Source organism: Parus major, chromosome 9 (assembly GCF_001522545.3).
Source record: "Parus major isolate Abel chromosome 9, Parus_major1.1, whole genome shotgun sequence".
Taxonomy (NCBI): Eukaryota; Metazoa; Chordata; class Aves; order Passeriformes; family Paridae; genus Parus; species Parus major.
In genome coordinates, this window is record NC_031778.1 from 1,263,187 (window position 1) to 1,284,402 (window position 21,216).

The 21,216-nt window shown below is 44.2% G+C and overlaps 1 protein-coding gene across 2 annotated transcripts in view; it reads right to left on the minus strand.

Annotated features, from left to right (window-relative positions):
• Window positions 1-21,216, minus strand: part of ARHGEF4 (Rho guanine nucleotide exchange factor 4) — a 209,755-nt gene that overhangs the window by 29,371 nt on the left and 159,168 nt on the right. For both annotated transcript variants that reach the window (XM_015637472.3, XM_033516791.1), the window contains one exon: window positions 13,578-13,717. In XM_015637472.3, coding sequence (XP_015492958.2) covers window positions 13,578-13,717 — 140 coding nt within the window. The remainder of the gene's footprint in view (window positions 1-13,577; window positions 13,718-21,216) is intronic.

Here is a 21,216-nt window from a genome sequence, read left to right on the forward strand (position 1 = left end):
AAAAAAAAAAAAAAAAAAAGGAATAAAAAAAGCTTAAGTGCCTGCCAGGGCAGGATGGGGCAGAGGGCCGGGAACAAAAGCTGTTTGCAGCTCTCAAAAGCCGAAGTCTAAAGGGCTCGGCACAGCCACAGCACGTGTGCCAAACGCCCCCTCAGCTCAGGGCGAGCCGGGCAGCAGATCCCCGGGGCTCCACGTCTTCCGTGCCCGAGGAGCCGTCGCCATCGCTCCGGCAGGAGGAGGACATGGGGTTCCTTGTGGCGGAGCTCTGCAATCCGGCTGCGATGTCGCTTCCCAGAGAGCGGCGCCGCGATTTGCTGCGCTCCGTCTCCAGGATACACCGGGCCTTAGCAACGCGAGCAGGGGTGCGCGGGAGCCGCTTACGGACGGGCAGCGCAGGATTAGGCGGCCGCTTTTCTAAATCCTTCCACCCGCACGCCCAGTGTGCCAGCAATAGAGGCGAGTCCTGACAGAAGGGAAATCCCCTGCTCGGGCGGGGCCGGCCCCGCACAGGTGAGGGCACACGGGCGGCTGCCCGTACACCTGAGCGTGCAACAGGTGCGGGGTGTTCGCAGGGGCACGGGACGCGCAGCCCTGGCTCCCCCCGGAGCCCACGAGAAACAGCTTCTGTTGGATTCTGCACTTGGCTTCCTGGCAGCATCCCGGAGCCACAAAGTCTAAAGGACTTGGCTCCCTCTGCCAACGCCTCCGTGGGTCTGAGTCACTGCAAAGCTCCAAACCTCTGCAATCTAAAAACCTTTATTCAGCTCTGCAGAGCCCTAAACATGCTTTTATGAACTGAACTTTTGCTGCTGGACTGCAGAGTTCACCGAGCACCAAGCTGCCTCAGCTACACTCACAGATTCCCCAGCTGAGCTATCTCCCACCCGTGCTGGGTGAGGAACAGAGGGGACTCCTCCTCGGAAGGATTAGGGATAGATCTTGGAGAGCACCCAGCACAGGCTCTTCCACTGCAGCCCTTGTGTTTCCTTTAGCCAGCAAAGCAGAGCCCACCTCTTACTCAACAGCCAGCAGCAATCGCTTCCCAGGAGAGGAGGAGGACTCAGTATTCAAATCATCCTTCATTGACACTTCACATCTTCCAGTTCTCACTTATGCCACACATTCCCTGTCATGAAACCGAGGGATACAAATCCAGCAATCCTGAAATTGCCTCAATGCAGACCTTGGAATTAGGGCTAGGTAAGGCTGGAGCTGTGTGTGGAGCTGCAGATGGAGGATGGAGTTATCCAAGAGGATGACTCTGCACTTTACACACAAGTTTCCAACAAGGCCACACACATTCCTAGGAGCAGAAAGCAGAACACAAGGTTCCCCCCCTAAAGAAAACACCTCTGGTAGCCTCCATCTCCAGGAAGGGCCATGTGGGAGCAGCCACACCATGTGGGTACAAATGGGACATTTTCAGCTTCTCTCACAACTGGGAAACAAACTAACAAAAAAGCTGTTTGTTTTTTTTTTTTTTTCAGGTGTTAGCACATCATTGCCCATAATGTTTCTTGGGGATCTGTACAGCTGCTGTATGTATCCTGGAAAACAGCAGGTAAGATATTTAAATGGGGAAAGGTTTAAGTTGTGCCAGCCTCAGCAGAGGCTATACAGAGAGACCAGTCAAAACTTCCATTGTCTCCTTGTGCTTCTGCAGTGTTTAAGATAGCTGTCTTTCTTAGTCATAATAAAATCAAATCAAGAATTATTTCAGTTTCTCATTTATGAATATAAAGATCCTGCAAATCTCCTTGTCTGTAGCCTAAATATAGAACAAGGAGAATGATGCATAGGACGAGGTCTTGTGCTCTCAATGCAGCTTCAAGACCTGTAGGAAAAACCTCACAGAGCAAACTGCTGGGATCTACAGGCTGCCCACGCTCACCAGTGTTTGAGCTTTTGGCCTGCAATGATTTAATGGCTTTAAAAAACTATTTCTCCCTGCCATGTGCACCACAGCAGAACACTTCAAGGCTTGCAGACTTCAATTTACTCAAAGTTCTTCAAGTCCACAGCTGACTCGCATCATTGCATTGTTCAGCTCCTGGGCATTCTGCAAATCTTGTCTGGCTCTGAAGGCTTTTTATGCCTGACTGAGTTTGGATATAAGCCACCGAGCAAGATTTGGGTGGGATGTAGATCTTCAGGAGAAGCTAATTATGGTGAATGGAAAGCATGATCACACCCACTTCTCTGAAACCTGCACAGCAGCTACTATCTTCTCCAAGCACATAGTTAGACTGAAAAGAAATGGATATACTCCAGTGATTCAACAAGGCCAGCAGAGCTACACTGTTGGTACTGCAGAATATGGGGTAGTTTCTAAAATCCATTATATAATTCTCCCCCAGTTTCCTGAAATTTTTGCCACTTATGAACATGCTAAAAGATTTGAAGGTAAAACCACAGAAAATTTGAGGACATCTGAAAGAGGAAAGCAGTTCACTTCTTGGATGCTGCTCTGAGCTCCCCTGGAAAAAGAAGTCCAGGGGAAACTGATGCCACAAAGAAATTGCAGGGGGGGAAAAAAGGCACAAAATTGTAGTGAAAGGTACATTTTCATATAACTCTGTGGTGTCTAAGAAACACCCCAAGCCCCAGCTCTGTTCCTTTGCTCTTCTGATGTGCAGACCCAAGTTGCACTACATTGCTGGGCACAAATAACATTTTCCTCATGTACATCTTGGAGCATTGCACAATTGATGTTAAGTGGCATTCACCCTTGTGACCCCTCAGTGAAGAGAAACTGATCTGGACAAGGACAAAAGCTGCAGAGTGACTCTAGCTGTGACCTGGCTTTTGTTTCCACCCCCACACAGTGAATCCCCTCTCACAAGGTCTGTGGCAGAGATGCTGCATGGAGGAGTCACTTCCATGGTAACTCCAAGTGTTTGCACTGAGGGGGCTCTCTGCTAAACATCATGTGTCATTTTTCCATCATGGAAATAAAGCCTCATTCTTATTCCTCACTGATCAGACATGCTTCCGTGGTAGGTGGCATCAGCAAGAGATGAAATAACTGCAAGTTTTACCTCATGGCTTGTAATCCAGTGGGGCTCACTTTGTATAACTATCACTGAGGGAGCATATTTCAAATAATTGTTGCACAATCTCCACTGGAATCTAATTTGCAATTGTAATAATTTCCTTTCAACAGTTCCTCTAAGAGCCATCCTCAGCCAGGACTGCACCATGGGAATAATGCTGCCACTCAAACAGAGCAAGCAGTGAGCACAGCAAAGCCTCAAAGGCCTGGACACACACAAAGCCCTGCTGCAGTCCCAGAAGCTGCTCAGTGACCAAGGGGGAATGAGTTATTCAAGAACCCCCAAGTCTAATATTAACATTACTATTAGATTAATTAATATAATATCTAATATTAGATAAAATAGAGAATAAAGACATGCCTTCATTTTTCATCAAAATGATACTAAATATTGCCCAGTCTTTACTTATCACCATGCAGCACATGAGGCCTAAGCTTTTGAGGACTGCTTTAGGTGTCATTTTTAGGTGGCCAGGAGTATACAGACAAACCCACTGTCTACCAGTGAAAAAGGTGTTTCCATATTGTAACAGCTGAACTGGGAACTGCAAGGCACACACACATAAATGTGAACTGTAATAAGCAGCACAGGTGTACCAGTAGAACAAGCAGATAAATAACTGAGGAGACAAGCAGTGAAGCAGGATCCATCCAGCTGGGAAAGCAAAGAGCTTGTGTCCCACAGCAAGGCCACCAAGAGTGCTCGTATGGAGACCAGCCCCACCTTTCTCCTCTCTCCTGGTAAGCAGGCTGGGAAAGTAAAGCTCCAAGTAGAACACTACATACCATCCTGGAGCACATTTCCAGGACTTCCTATTCTTGCCTTGTCACAAATAGGAATGTGCTTGCTACAAGTGCAAGAAACTCAACAAGAAATTCAACTCCTCTTAAAGGCAAGGATAAGGATACATTGGTATTATAGGCACAAATAAACCATGCTCTAAATATCCCTAGACAGAAAAAGAGCTCTTACTGGGTCATTTATCAACACTCTCCCTCCAACAAGGTGAAAGGTATATTATGTAAATATTAACAAAGCCAGAAGTGCCAGAACTGAGCCTGGACCGGGCTCAGCTGACACACAGACACCTCCTGCCCCAGCTGCCAGCTCAGGGCAGAGCTCATGGACACAGCAGGCAGGCAGCTGCAGGGTTTGCTGGCTCTGTGCATGCAAACACAGCCTGCAGCATGCAAATGTGAACTCCTTTACAAGCTTCCCTAAGCTATTCCTAAAGAGGAATACCTTCTGAGGCAGCTTTCCTCTCTGTTGTTGCACCAATGAAGCCACAGACAAAAATATGAACTCCCCTGTCCCTCTGGCTGGCATCGCTGGCTGTTGGAATGCTGGGCATAAACAAGTGCAGAGGGAGAGAACACATTCAGCACATCCAGAAACATTTAATGTTGCAACAGCCAGATTCACCTGGGTCCACACAACTGGATGTTTCTCCCTCTTCAACTTCTCTTTGACATAAAAATCACCTAATTATTACTGACCTTTCCATTATACAGAGCTGTTGAAGAACTTCTTAGGGAAGAAGCTTCTGTTGACTTTTATTTTTTTTAATTAGGTGATAAAAATACTTCTATCTATAGCACTGGTGTGATGAACCATTTCAAATGCATCTTTTAAAAAAATCCAGGCTGAGTGGATGTTCAGTGGATGACAGCTCAGCAGCTGAAAAGGCTGACAATGAAATTGTGAAAGGGGCAAGCATTTGTACTTGCAAATCATTCCATGGAAACCAAGTTTCTTTAACTTCCAACTATCCCACACTTTTCCCAGCATTCAAACTAAGCAGCTACCAACCCTGCTATGCACTGACTAAACACTCAGTAACACTGCAGATAACACCTCCCAAAAGGACAGCATTCCTGTTGAGCCACGGCCAGAAAACATCAGAACAAGTACAGCTTCTTCAGCTGCATATGATCATGTACTTCTAAAACGGAAAACAGTCTGTCAGAGTTTGCTTTCAATTTTTACAGTGTGTGACACTGTGTTACTAGAGCACAGTTACTCCCACTGCATCTTTCTCTAGCTCGTACCGCATGGTTTAAGCCCACTCAGCTTTTACAGCCAGTACTTCCCTGGGCAGATTATTCATGCAGTGCTGCCAAAACTTTACAAGCTGTTCTTGTGCTCCAGTACTGAGACTCACGAGGTAACTCTCAATGGAAAGAAAATGGGCCTGGCCATTTCCTTATGGAGTGCATGGATTAAGGCATGGCCCCGCTGGGAGACTGCAAGGAAAGCAGCAGTTCAGACTGGCCACCCCTGACTACAATTAATTAAAAAAAGAAAGAAAAGAAAAAGAGACAATCTGCTTAGCAACCAGTCTTTTGCTTTCAGACTCTACTAAATCTAGAAAATCTTCCAAATTCTCCTAAAGCAAGTTTTCTTTTCAAGAGTAGAAACAGCAACTGGTAGCATGTTTGAAGCACCTGGGAATTCCCAGCATGTCCTGGAACTCCAATGCCAAAGGAACTTCTGACACAACACATCCCACACACCCTGGGAGCTGAGGAGAGCTCCAGGGTGTGCTGGGCTAGGGCTAGGCATGCCTTTGGGATTTTGGGGTGGCAGGAGAGGGATACAGACAGCAATGGCCTGGGAAACAAAACAAAGCATGTTAGGGTAGGTGTGGCAGAGCAAGGAACTAGCAGGGATAAGCAAATACAGGCTGTGGCCTAGGAAGGTGGATATTTTCATTAATTCATAAATTGGACACAGGCAGAACAAAGGATATTGCAATAATGATGCTCTGAAATGAACACAGGCTGAATGGGGTTTGTAGTAAGACAGATGGAAAGACAGGGAATGCTGCATCTTGGACACCAGCAAGATTGAGAGCCTGAATGCAATATCTACAAAGGGTCAGAATAGAAAATGACCACTCCTGTAACAGGGCTGAGGAACAGACGTGCTGGCAATGACATCAGTAGTGATTGAAAGCAGAGGTTGACATTATTTGAATGCTTTTTGGTTTTGTGGTATCCTGTTTTGAGCTGAAAATTTGACAGCCACAGAAAACACAGAATAACAAGGAATGGTCATTTGGGCTCTATGTGGGCTGGAACAGAGATAAAAGATACAGCTCAAAAGCAGACTTGGTAAGTGGTTGTTAAGATAATCAGGAAGGTGAATATGGGTTATCAAGCCCCAGCAGAAAATGAACAAGGTGCCCCTCTCCTTTACTGGCAAAGCAACTATTAGGGACAGAGGAATGTGAAAAAACCAGGACATTCAGTCTGTATTGGATAGCTCACACACCCTGCTTTCATTTCATAAAACCTGTTGACATGAAGACTTGCCAGCAGCGAGTCAGTGGAACAGCCAGAAACAGGATCTTCTCTAAAGATCACAGATAACATCAGCTAGAAGAACTGAAAAAAAATAACCCCCACAACACCTTTCTAGGTCACTGCTGCCTGTAATCCAAAACTGGAAGGAAGAAGCTGAACTGGCTGTCCCCTGGGGCCCCCAGGACAGCCTGACAGGGCTGTGGCACAGGAGGTGTGCGGGGCAGCCCCACTGCTGGGGACAAAGGCTGCTCTGTTCCCTGCCCGTGGAGTGTTCCCGGTGGGAGCAACGGGGTCAGCACAGGAACATTTCCTCATTTTGCTGCAAGGACAGGCTGAGTGACCTGACTGAAGAGTAGCACTCCCAGGGCACCGAGGAGAGCTGGCCCCAAGTGCCCCAGAGGGAGGGGGAGCCTTCCCACGAGGCTCAGGAGGAGCAGGGTTCCACTTGAGCAGCTTGGTTATCACTGTTGATCTTTCTGCTTTCACCAGAGTGGGAATATAAAACTGCAAGGAATATGCCAGTGCCTTCACACCATCAAACCATGGCCAAATTTCTTGCTAACTCAGCCCCCAACTTATCAAGTGTAGGACAAGGGGTCTTGGCCCCCCTACTTGATGGGGAAGATCTCCTGAGGGATTAACAGTGCTATTTGAAAGGTCAAAAGAGTCAGGAGGGATTTTATTTTTCCACCACTGGGATCAATTGTCTTCGGAGAATTAGGAAAATTCTTTGCAGAGAAAAGCTGCTCCAGATCAGGGTTTGGAGAGGAGAACAAATCCAAGAAATGTTCTGATATCAAAACCATGCTGAGAGGAACCCGAGACACAAGTATGGTATAAAATGAGAGATATTCACTTCCCTGTCTCTATGCAAACACTTTAAGCCTGGAATAACCTCTGCAATAACTCTACCCAGCATTCCCACTCTCTCACATTCCTTCTTTATCCCCTTCTCTCAGTAAATCTTTGTACTCCAATATCCACTTGGTTATTGCGCTGTTATCCATCCCAGGTGTTTCTTGAACTGGTAAACTGGGGCATGGAAATCCCCAAAACTACTTTTAAAATAAAGCCATTGGCAGACCAAATTGTAACAGCAAGATTCTTCAAAACAGACTTTGCACACCATCAGGCTCCTGTTTCAAGCAGTGGCAACATCATTTTATTACACTGCTGAACTAAAATCTTTGTAGGGCTGCAAATACTGCAGTGCTTCTAATGCTCTTCCTCCCATAAAACAGCACTGGAGAGTTAGATACCAAACCAAGGATCCCTGAAAGTCAAACAAGGATCCCTGAAAGCCAAACAAGGAGCTCCTGAGGACAGGCTAAATTCCTTCTTTGTATCAGAGAGAGGGCAGGTTTGAAAGGTTTCCACTTTACACATGGAGAGTGAAATCATTCCCCTTCACCTGCACATTTCCTGCCTTCATTGCACAGACCCTGGTGAGGTGCAGGTGAGAGCCCTCAGCAGGTAGAACACGAGGACCTGGAGGGGTTAGAGCCTGCCTTGCCCCACAGGAGGATTTGAAGGTCTCAGTGGTGCTGTGGTAAATGGCTCTCATGAGCTAAAAGTGGCAGGCAGGAAGCCAAGACCTTCTGCACAACACAGCCCTCATCCCTACAGGACACAGTGCCACTGCTACAGGTTAAGGAGCCCATTTAATGGGATGCCAAAACATTTCTCTTCAGGATAAAGAGACCTCTTGTAAACACATCATGTTGTCTTTAAGCAGAGGGGAGCATCAGACAGAGTTGTGAGAACCCATGGACACGCTGGATAAAATACAGGCAGTCTTTGAGGTGATTTGGCACAAGTAGCTTTAGGAGTTAAAACATTCTTGGATCATTTTTTCTCCAAAGGGAATACTATTTGTGGAGCCAAGCCCCTCTTCACACCAAGTAACTGGGAACATATTTAATGCCGACAAAAACAGACATTTTATTGAGTCCCCATACTCACAAGAGATCATTAACAAGCGTTAACAGAAGCTGTTAGTCTTTACAATATAACAGCTGGCAGGGCTGATGTAAGAACTCCAAAGCCATCACTCTGTCTCCAGTTATCTCCTCTGAGTGACGTATTTAGCTCTGTTTTGCAGCTGGGGATGAAAGTTTGGGCAGTACCTCCCCCTCCTCAAACACGATGTGTGCATGTGGGGGCACATCCATTCCCACAAAGAGATGAAAGCCAGAGGCTGCCTCTCCTGTTCTGCTGCTCCAGCTTGGCTCCTGGAAGGAGGAGTTTGATTCTCTGAGAAACCAAGCCCATAACCCACTCATCCCCTAATGCACCTGCAGCACTGTCACACCACAGAGTTTTGATTTGGGAGTTAGAACTCTAACAGCCCCCCATTATTCCTACCCCAAAAAACAAGACTGAATGTTTTTTATTTGTTCCTAATGAGTATCAGATTAATTGGGGTGTTTAGAGAAAGCATGGCCCAGCAAAAGAAAAGGTGTTTTATAGAAATACCTGTGTGTGGATTGAACTCCTGGTTCAATGAGCTAGCTGCCCTCATCTCCCACGGTTGAGAACAAACATTTGGATGGATAAGGCCTCACTGCATGACTGCAGGTGTGAAAACACATCCCATTTCTCCCACCTTTCCAAAAAACCCTGACATTCCCTCACAAGACAGCCTTTCCTCAGTGCTGAGTGAGCTACACCAGCTTCCACCACATCCTCTGCATCTTCAGCCCGCTGAGGGAGGATCCCTTGCTCAGGGCATGGCCAAGTCCCAGGGCTAAGGAGGACGTGGGAAAATGGCACAGAGCAGCCCCAGCTGCCCATGGTAGAAGGCAGAAATATGGCTCTGGAAACCCCTGGGACCACTTAGCTACTGATCCTGATGTTTGATGAGACATAATTGCCACAGAGCATTCAAATATACCAATTTGCTTTAAATCCATTGCAAAAACCCCTCTGAAACAGCCTTAAAAGTCTGCAGACCAGAAAACCCTAAAAACTAAATCCACCAGGCAGTAAAAGAAGTCACAACTCTGACTCTGTACTCTCACATTTAAGCAAAGTTATGCAAGCACCTGGGACCAAAATCAGGATGCAGTGAAGATTTATGTCCACAGGGGAACATTATTTCTTGTCCTTGACAGCACTGAGCTTTATACCATATTCTGCAAATAAATCATATCTGCTGCTTCTGGAGCACAGTTGTCAGCCTTGGCTGCAGGAATATGTGGGACACAAAAGCAAGCATCAGGCCCTCCAGAAGGGGAAAAAAAAATCCCAACTCAGTGGGTTCTGGCAGGTGTTTGTTAACTGGTTTCTGTTTGCTTTAGCAATATACTCACATTAAGAATCAAAAGTGGTAATAAATCTCTTTTTCCAGATTACACAAGAATGTTCTGTATTGCTTCCATATCATCAGTAATTCTGTTTTCAGTCTGGAAATCCGTTGTGACCACAGATTTTGCAATCTATTCTGTACTCTTTTAAAGAAAAGGAATGGCAATATTTTGTGGCACTATTTAAAAAGGTTTCTGTCTTATGAAATTTGCCCTCGTACAGTACACAAGAGATTTCTGTTAATTAGAATGAAGATAAATGAAGTGAAAAAGGCTATGAAGGATATTATTCCTGTTTAACAAAATCAGTTGTTCTGATTTCATCTGTATTAACATTTTATGAGTTTGGGGGTTTGATTTGGTTTTGCTGTTTGGTTTTGGTTTTTTCCTTTAAAAAACCCCAACAGCTCATAAGTTTCTCCTGTATAAAATTGGCAGGTCTGGGAGAAGCACTGGGTCAAAGAGCTTAGCACCAGAATAATGTTTTAGAGACTCAGTAAGATGGAGAGAGTACTGCTCCAGTGTTTGTTGCCCTGGGTACATGGCAGATGCATTGTTTGTGCCACTCTGAACATTCTTCTGGATTAATGCCTTTGTAAAATCAGAAACATGTATGTTGGAACCAATTAGCTTAATTGCATCTTGTCAACAACCACGGGGTAGCTCAAACATCTGTGAGACACGATGATATTGTCACTTTAAAACACAAGGCAGCAGTGGTTACGTGTCGTGGATAAAATCCTGGCCTGCTGAAGCCAATGAGTTGTGCCTTTCCTCAGGAACAAGACTTCACATACCAAATTCCAAACTTATCAGGCATAGAGCTGTATGAGATAAGCAAAAATTGGGAGTGTTGCTGTTATTTTCTGAGCACTTGGAGCTTTGCTTTCACAAGATGGGCACGGTGCTGTTCATGGAGGGCTGCAAGGGCTGTGCTGAACTGCAATTGCATTTCTGCAAAGCATGGAGCCACATGGGCCCTTCCCACAGCAGGACACAACAAACCCTCAGGACACCTCAGATATTACCAAGCAAAGTGGTCTAAGCTTCCTCACCCAGGCCAATTACTTAGTGGGGAAAACTAAACAGCTTATCCTCACCATGGTCACTCCAGAGCCAGGCAGGCAGGTTTTTATATGCCTAATCCCTCATCTTCTCCATTTCAGGCTGCATGTAACACATTTAATGAAGCTTGAAGCTGAATCTGTCCTATACATAACATTCACAGAGAACTGGAAGGACAGAATCACAATGTGTTTGCAGTACAGATTTTTCTCTTACTGCATTTTCACCCAATGAGACCCTGGATGCAATAAAATACAAGGATGGGGTCTATATCTGGAGTGAACACAAAGCAAAGTCTACCAAGTACAATCTAAATACAAAAATCTCTTCTCCTGAGCATCCAGAAAGCATTTGAAAGAATGTCAAACAGATGCCCCAAGAAAATTACTTCCCCTGCCTCTTTTCTCATCCCAAACCCTTATTATTACTTTTTGATTGATTTTTCTTGGCTCTTACACACTCTCATGCTGATCTTCTTATGTGGGCTCTATACAACCTTCCCAGCTTTCTTTTATCCCTCTCGTGTTCTTGCCAATAAATTATTCCAGTTTTATGAAAGGTTTCTTTTTTATTTCATAATAATTTTCTCTTGATCCAAAATGAACTAAAACTCAGTGGCTGGGTGTTTTGTTCTTCAGTGCAACACTTGGTCTGCCAACTGCCTTAAAAATGTATTTCAGCCTGCTCTGTTTATTTGAAAGCTGTTTCTTCCAAGAAGGCTAAGAATAATGTGGTTACCATAGTTTCCATATCCACAACCAATAAAAGGCAACTTGGAATACAATAAAACAAAGCTGAGACTACTCACAAAATGTGACTGAATGAGTGAACATTGAAATCTTCACCCTACATCACTCCCAGCATGATGGGAAGTACTCAGGACTAATCAATAGCCACCTTTTGGTCCAGCAGAGAAGATAAGGAAAAGCCTGTCCAGCTCCCAGATTTGAGATATTTCAATTCCAACACTTAAAGGTGTCTGTGGTTGTGGAATTCCCATCTCACAGATTGTTTCACTGCAGAGATTTTGTACTTTCCTGTAATCTCTTGTTCCAGGAAGTGATTGTGTAGGCAGCGCTTTGCTAAGGCTCACTGGAAGCAAGTGATGGATTAATTACCCCTAGGAAGCAGTTGACAAAGTAAATAATGAACTGTTTGTTCTTCGGTTTTGTTGGCTCCTGAACAGGCAAGATTCTAGGGAACAAGCCAAAAATAATCTTTTATCTTTCAAGTCAACTGGCCAACAAAACCCCACATACTTCATAGATTATACAAATTACACCTGCTTTGGACACATCCATTTGCTTTCCTAATTACAAGTGATGGAATTTTGCTCTAATAAAAGGAACTTTTAGGAAATGAAAGAAAAGCCATTATTCTTGATAATAATGAATAGAGAAATGCAAGATGGTGAGGCCTGCTGGCCTGATTTTTTCCCTGATTTTAAAGACTTCTGAAGAGGGAGAGGGGAGAGGGGATTCTGTTTGATGTAAGCACCTGAGAGGAAAGCAGAATCCTCTTCCCACAGACTCAGTGCATTTGGGATTGACTCCTGTGGTGCCTGGGACTCTCATAAACACACCAGGTAAATGTGGAAGAACACAACTCCAGATTCTCTGGTGTTCTGCTCATGTTTTCTTGCCAATGACAACAGCTCAAGACTGCTGAGTTTAAATTAAATAGCTCTGGCCATGGTTTGATAACCCCTGGATGTAAGCAATAGGGGAAGAAAATAAAGCAAACCCTTCCTTAGCCCAGGCACCCGGGGCTGTAGGTGGGGATTCTGAGCAGTGGGGGCAGAACTGGTGGAAGAGCATTTGCTGTTATTGTTTTTGAAGAAAAGCTGTTATCCTCACTGTGCAGTTTTCTGGAGCTTTTTCAGACCCCAGAAGCCACTGGATGTATCAAACACACACACTGAGAGCCACAGAGTTTCAGTTATAGTTTAGCACAAGAAAATGTAATTCTTCTTTTATCCCTGCCTCCTCATCTTGGCAAAGTCATGCATACATAACAGAGTAGAAGAAAGAGAAAAAGAAGGTGTAGGAGTTTAAGAGCTCACTCATATTGATGCCTTAAGTTTTAGTTTTCATATTTTTCCCCAGGTGTGTTGTTCTGGGCTTCATATTAAGTGTTAGTGAGCTCTCTTCACAGGGGTAGGCAGACAAAACAATTCCTTTCCTAGCTTCATACCAAGGACAATCATTATAAGTTTCAGGCCCAAAATCATAAAAAAATGGTGGACTGAAGAGAGAAAACAAGAAGGATGGGACTTCATAACCTGAAGCTGTAATTGGACAATTAATCCCGAAATGTAGATGAACCAAAACTTATGAAAATGTGAGACCTCATGACCAGTTGTCCATTTTGTGACCATTTTTAATAAACAGCTATAAACAGTGATTAAAATGACAGGTCTTTCACATCCCTTGAGTGAACATACTGAGGAACTGGAAGAAACAGTGAAGACCAAACCTGTATTAAACCTTGCACCCTTCTTACCTATGAATAAAGAAACAGGTAGACCAGGGATTTTTTCAACATTTCCATTATGCCTTCAGTACAACACTCTCCAAGTCTGAACCTGTTCATTAATGTTTTTAACAAGTTCATTGATTTTTTTCAACAAGTTCATGCATGTTTTTAAACTTCTCAACCAAAAGCAGCCAAGAGGAGAGTCACCAGCTCAGGCTGTGCAGTGCCTCAGGGACAGCACCCTGATGGAAGGCCTGGGCCATGCTGTAAACGGTGTAAATGTCATTTCAAGCCACATCCACTGTGGCATCAGCAGCCTGGCTGTGGTTTAGCACGGTTCCTGTGCTGTGTGGGAGGTGGGGAGCAGCACGTACCTCGTTGATGGCCAGCTGCTCGCCGCCGCCCCCGGCGTGGCCGTAGCGGTGGTTGGAGCTGCGGAAATCCTCGTACAGATCCTCCTCGCTCCCCACATCGTCTGTCAGGGCTGTCTTGTCCAGAGCTCCATCAGTGATCACTGCAACAGCAAAATGCACAAACTGAGCGCAGGAGCCTCAGCAGCGCACCAGGACAGGAGCTCGCTGTGGCAATGAACACAGCATAAAGGGAAAAAAGGAAACTGAAAAGGAAATTTGGGGTCATAATTCCATCCTCATGTATGCCTGCTTTTCTGAGAATTTTTCTCCACTCATGTTTTACCCCTAGAAATGACTGTGTCTTTTTCTAGACTAGAAAATACAATCTTAAAAAATTTGACAACTGCTGCATGTTGCAAAGGTCAAGCAAGAATAGGAAAATAAGGTCTGAAAAAAGGCACAGGGCAATGATGGCACAAATGTGATTTTATTAGGACCTTCCTGTGCTGACAGGAAACTGGACTAGGAGACAAGCAGCTCATGGCTGCCACTTCATACCTTGAGGATTATGATTTACCAAATGCTGTCAGGCCAAAGGAAGTCTCAGCCTTTGGGAAATACATTCACCTTCCCCTTTGTCCACACACTTATTTGAGAATCCTTTTTGATGCCTAAAAGGGTGTTTGCTCCAGAATTATCCATTATTACCACAGGAAGGCCATTCTGCTCAGCACAGCCCCAAACAAGCTACAGATAACAGAGGGTTCACAGTCTGCAGCTGCAACAAACACTGAAGCCTCAACCCTGAGAGAAATAAAGGTGTGGCATTTATATTCCTTGCACAGAAAAAAGTGTCACTTCATCTGTTTCATGGGCAGGATCTTCTTCCTAAAGTCTCCTTGAGGTATTAGCAAATAACCTTCAGTGGCATGTAGTGTCATTCATCCCATCCCTGTACCGGTTACTGAACATGAACTTGCTGTTCTCAAATCTGTGAAAAATGACAGTGATTAAAGAAAACACCTGCTGGCATGTTCATCTGGATTAGTAACTGATAGGGCAACAGTTCCAGTGACAAAGCAATGGGCTTAACAAAGATTTCTGTGCATGAAACAAGTACCTACACAGACATGATGCAAAGAGCAGCTGATATAAATCATAATTTTAATTCAATGGACATGACATGGCTACAGGAGTAGAACTGAATAAAAACACAGACATTACTATCAGCACTCCTGGCAACAGTCTGAGCTGTGCAAGTTACATGATGTTACCCTCCAAATTTTTGCAGAACAGGTGAAAAAAAGCTTTTGAGCTTGACCTTGTAGAGCTTTAATAAGGAGCAACTCACAAATTTGGTCTTGAACCTTCATTTCCCTTCATACTTCAAGTGCATCTTGTGAACCTAATTGTGCCATTGGGTCAAAAAAAGCACCCCATGATTCATTAGCTTATTATTACCTGAAACCAAAAAGCTGCACCACGTTAGCACTGAATAAAGTGCTGACAGAGGTCACAGCCAGACCTGCAGAGCTTGTCCTCACCAACACTTTCAGTACATGGGATGGGCTGTTGAGGCTGCACCACCTGATCACTTCTAGCAGCAGTGAGGTGTAAATTCAGTGTAGCAGCTATCAGTTCAGTGCAGTGACCTGACATCAAAATGACGACTACGAGCTATTTTTATAATAAATACTCGCTTGCTTATGCTTTGAATTCAATAAATAGGCACAACAAAGCAAAGACTGTCTGAAGCTGGAACTCCACTTGGTATTGATGGCAATTCAGGACACAGAGGTGCACATGAGCTTATGATTAAAGCAAATTTCTCTGTGCAAGTATGGAACTACCCAACCATTCAACTTTAAGTGACATTTCAAAAAAAAATAATCAAGCATTCCCCTAGCTTTGCTCTGACACCTCACATCGTTCATTATACAGAAATTCTGCACTGAATATGTGCCAGTACTATAGATTGCATATAAAGCAATTCTGGGGTTACGACCTAGTCCATTAATATAAAACTCAAAACCAGCTGGAATACCACTGATATGATAATTTCATGCAGTTACCACGGTTGGAACTTTTAAAACTAAATTTAAGGGTCTTAAAGTATCACTTTTTGCTCATACACTGTCTGGAAAACCTTTGTTTGATAGTAATGAACAACTTTCAGTGTGTTAGCACAGAAACAAATTAGAAATGTTTTTCAAGAACAAATAAAAATAAATCATTTATAAGAACCAAGTCAGCAGTCAATTCAAAACTCTTCTGCAGCCCTCTGATCTTATTCTTTTCCCTTATTATACACATGGCTTCACTGCTTTTCCCTTGCACATCTTCTGTTATTTTCACTGTCAAAAGTAACCTTCAGCTTGAAAAATGCTCATTGGCATCTTTAAAGCATTTGGGTTTTGCCCCCACATTTTCCTATTTGTTCTCTGATCTGTGCTTAGATGAAAAAGCAAAAGCTCCAGGGAGGTATTTATCTGTGTTACTTAAAATGCTCTATACCTCTGCTAAGTGCCTTGAAAGCTGTGCTTGCTTTTACTAGAGATCAGTTTTTCCTCTCTGATCTTACCAAGCTCATCAATTCTCTGCTGTCTCAAGACCTGCTACTGCATTTGGGATTAGTTTTCCTGGCAAAAAAAAAAAAGTCCTTATAGACATATTGCACCAAAACTACACTTCATAAGCATGAGAAAGTTCTCAATCCTTGAGGAAGAATGGCCCAAGATAGCCATTACACCTTTTCCCAAACTAATGCTGCAGGGAAGAATTAAATGAATGAAAAATAAGAATTTGCTCTGAAGCAGGTTAGATGAAAGACATGACCACAAATAAATAAAACAGTAGTCTGGGATGGTGACCCAATGCAATAGAAAACCATCAAGGAAGCAGAAGAACGAAGGCTTTTAGCATAGGAACTGACTTAACGTGTAAAGCATAAACTAGGTCAAGTAGAAAAGAAGCAAGCACTATACAAAAATGTTAAAAGACAAGTTAGCAGAGATTGCTGAAACAGCCCATCAGCCTCCCCAACAGCACAGCACTGCTGGACAGGCCACTATCACTATTAGCACAGTGCCTAATGCAGATAGATGCTTCATTCCTGCCACCTCCCAGTGCCCATCTCTGGCTAACACTGAAATTCAGTGCCACAGTCATGCCTGGCCTCTCTGAAGTTCTGACCTGACCTGTCCCTCCCTGGCAGCCAGGCCACACCAAGGAACAACGTTCTGTCAAAAACTAAAGTGAAGCCACAATTAACTCAAGCAGATTTTTTTTCATATTTTATACCTCTGCCCTGATAAATTTCACTAAATATGGCAACAAATCCCATACACAGGAACAGAGGGAGTCACCAACATTTAGTACTACAGCCAATATGTGCAAGAACTAAAACTCTGTTTCACACTGCTGTTAGTCCTAGCCCAAGCTTAGGATTTATGTCATTACAATACAAAAGCAGATGGATAATTCTAGCAAGACAAGCTCACAAAAGAATGCCACACAAACTCTTTTTTTAATGCATCCATACAGATAAAGTGTGAAAAACCTGATGCCATGAAGAATTATCTTGATAATGTGAAGCTTCAAAACTCATACAAAACGTATCAGGGAACCAGAGAGTGGCACAGGTGTCTGTGTCCAAGTCCTGAGCAGGCAGCACTCAGGCTGCATTCACAGGCAAAAGGGGAGGGTTCTGTGCAAACCAAGTGAAGTTTGTCAAGATGGACCAGGGGAAGGGTTCACCCTGCTCACACCTCCCTACAGAGTTTGGAATGCAGCCACAAACAGGCAGTGGTGGGAAGGGTCCTGGCTGGGCTCTGCTTGTTCCCCCACCTTGCTGAAAGGTGATGCCAAGCAACTCTCAAGTGGTACTAGCACACAGTTCCAGAGGTCTCCATGTCACCAGAAAGCCTCTGGAGATGTTACCAGCTCTGTGGCTTCACAGAGAAGAGCACTGTGTGCCCAACAAGCCATGGTTGAACAACTCATTGCCACCCTGCCAGTGTAACTGCATCCTGCTTAGAGATAAACTGGGATAACTGGAAAGCAGCTGCCTGCATGGTGGGATTGGCACAATCAAACTCAGGTGACACTGGAGAAAAACCAGCAGGGCTGCACTGGGACAGCCTTGATCTTCAGCACCAACAGAGATGGCAGGGAGGGGAAAACAGAGAAAAGGTTTTGTGTTCATCATATTGGTGGGAAGATGAAGTTGGAATCAGATGATCTGCTAGAGGTCTCAGAAAACAGGTGTTAGCTGTAGTCCAGAGTTCAGTAAAGACTAATGTCACCTAGTACAGGTCATGCAGTTCCACACATCTGTGCTCTGCTCCTCTCTCGAAGGAAGGACCTTCCTCATGCATTCCAAGTGTCAGGAATTATTGAACACAAGTTGCTGTTAAACAATCAAACAAGTAAAAAGCTCAAACAAAAACCCAAACAAAAATAACACCAAAAAACCCACCATGCAACTACCACCATTACAAATAAAATAAAATAAAATTAAATTAAAGGAATATAATCCCACCCCCTCACTGGAAAATTATTCTCACAGAATAAATGTCTAGAATAGGTTCCTAGGAGGAGCTGGACACTACAGCCCCAAATTTAGCACAGCCTCTTAACAGAGCTCTCTCAAACTCAGAGGTTTATGTCTCAACTGGAATAAACCCCAGCAGCTCCCCAGTGGCAAGGAGCTCCAGACGTGTGTCTGGGTCACAAGGCTGAACAATGACCCAGGACTGAAGGAAAATGGGCTAGAGGCATTTTCCCAAAATGTTGGTTATCTGTTTTCACTTGACTTACAGTCTACAGCTTTTAGGGGTAAGGCTGGGACAGGAATCCATGATGATTACAGACAGCTTGGAAAGCCAAGAGCATCCATAGTTTATTAAAAACACATTATATTGACAAAGGGAACAATTTTTCTGTAGTTCTCTCTTTCAAGTGTGTTTTTTTTCCACATCCACCCATTTCATTTGTCTCTGCAGCATTTACATTTAAAATAATTCACCAAAACAACAGTAGGAGGCTGATTTACACTCACAGAGCAAATTAATTCAGAGCTAACAACATCATCCTCTCTGCCTGACTGAGCAGAGATTGCTGTGGTTGTGTGCAGCCCACAGGAAAGCGCAGTGCAGCTGCTGGTGGAAGCACTTCAAGAGATTTAAGATGATAAACAAGTGAGTGGGGTGCATGGGTTTGGGAGCCACACCCAGACCACACTGCCCAGGTGAGAAGAGCCCCTCTCTACACCCTGCTCTTCACCCATTTGGGATTGTTAAACCCTGGTCTCCTTGGAAATGGTGCTGCAGCCTCCATCAGTCCTGTTCTCAATTATGTGCTTCATTTATCAGATGCTTGGTACACGGAGGTCCCTCTGCAGCTGCCACAGTGAAATCCATCAGAGTGATGTCATCCCTCTCCTGCCCCAGCAGTGCAATTCTGCAGCTCTTACTGTGCTGATGGACCCTCTCTCATCATTCTGCTGATGGTTCTGGGCCAGTTTAACAGGAAGAGGGAAGTCAGGCAGGGAATTTGCAACAAGGGAACAATGACCAGTTAGGATGAGCTTCGTTAGGAGAAAAAAAAACCAAACAAACCAAACAAACCAGAAAATTACCAGGAACATGGTCCTTCAAAACCAAGCCTAGAGAACTCAGGTCCTTATGATGACATTTCTGAGTAGGTAATGAAACCATGTTAGGCCAATCTTTGAAGGAGAAATCAAAGCTTAGGAAAGAAAGACAGAAAATATTTAAGTAGAGAAAGCAAGCTTCATCCTCTCCATTTTAAAGAAAGATTAAGAAGGGAAAGGATTCAACATAACAAAACTGAATTAACATTTTGGTATAGTGCCACAAACAGAATTTCTTTTGTGAATGAAGCCAGTTCCTAATTAGCTGAGGTAAAGAGCAAATCTGTGCTTGAAAACAAAAAGGACAGCTCTCCACTGGAAAACCAAGCACAGATCCTCTGTGGGTCTGCTGGGCACATCACCCAGGGTACCATTCATCAGCAATAATGCACTGAGCCACCCACTCAGGTTTCAAGAGTTCTTAAATCCCAATTAGAATCGAAATGACTTGCAGGGAGGCTTAAGGGAGTTCTCAACTCTCTTGGGCAGCAGAGATAATTATGGGGAAGAGAGCCATGGATTATGAATGGCTCTGCAGCTCTGACTCCCACGTCACCACTTGCTATGCACTTGCAGCTTGGCCCACTTTGCCCTGGCACCCACAGGGCAGGAGCTGCCCCCAGCTCCCTCCTGGCTTGTTGGGTGATGCCACAACGGGGAGAGGGGGAGTGATTGAAGTAGTTTTGAAGAGTGGACATAGTGGGGAAAATAGATAACAAATCACATAAATATACTTTTCTCATCCAAAGCCTGATGTTTTGTTGACAAGTCCCTCTATTGTACTGCACACAAACTATTAATTCACTGGCCTTGTTCCCATCACAGCTACTGACTTGGAAAAAAGCAGGCACGTCCTCCTCCTCCATGTATTTGTTGTTTATTTGCTCAGGTCTGATTACCCATCCATTGTGACTGTTTGCTCTCTTTTTGCAGATGAACCTCCCTGGAAATGCTATTTACTTTATGTCTGGACATCCCTGAACACAACATGGGCAAATTTGAGTTCAGTCCTTTAAGCTCTATCACAATCTAAGCATGGAGTCAACAGCAGCATTCAAAGCTAGCAGACAAAACCTTTCTAGTACCCAGGAACATTCCTTACCATGTCCTTGGTCGGGTGTGCAGGCTGGAATACCTGGAATGTCATTTACTGCCCCAAAAAGGAGTTTTGTTCATTGAGTGGCTGCAATTTAAAGGAGTTTGGATGTGTGTGTGTCGAGGTGAAACAATCTGCCATCATTTTTTGAACACTTCCTCTGTGAAAGACTAAAATGATTGCTTTTCTCATTTCTAAAGGTAACAAGCACTGACATTCCAAACTCACGTGGAATTCTCACCTGTCCATTTCACTCTGCTGCTTAGCCCCGTGCCTGCTACATCTTGAGTAAAAATCAACCCCAGACCAAACTGCTCTCCCTTGATGTGAAAACCACCTCCAGCACCAAAGCTGCCCCTTCATCAGAGCGATCCCAAAATCCTGCCAGGCTGCTGGCTGGGGGACAACACGTCTGACACTGCCTGGTGGAGCGTAACCACAGTCACTTCAGATCAGCAGCATCCTCAGTCAGCCATCAGCTCACCTGCAAAGCTGAAAATTCCATGTCCCTGGATCCATATCCACCCATTCTTATCCAGAAGTGTAACAAAAACTGAGGAAATTCAAGCAAATGGGCCAGGAAACCAGAACAATAGTTATTTACACCTACTTCAGCAAACATAGGAGGTAAAAGCAGCATCAAAGAGTGTTAGTACAGCTGACAAGCCTGACAAAAATGGACTGGAAGAGATTTTGTCAATAAGATTCCAGGAATTTTTATCTGTTTATTTTTAGAAGAGCATCAGCTCCAGATTTTTAAAACCTTATAGGCACATCCCACAAGTTGGAAGGTCAGCAATCTGGCAAAAAGAGACACATTGTTTATTTAAAAGATTATTCCCACAGACTCCCCTATACCATCTCAACACTTGACACTACTTCAATGTAGGGTTACATGTGGCATCATTTCT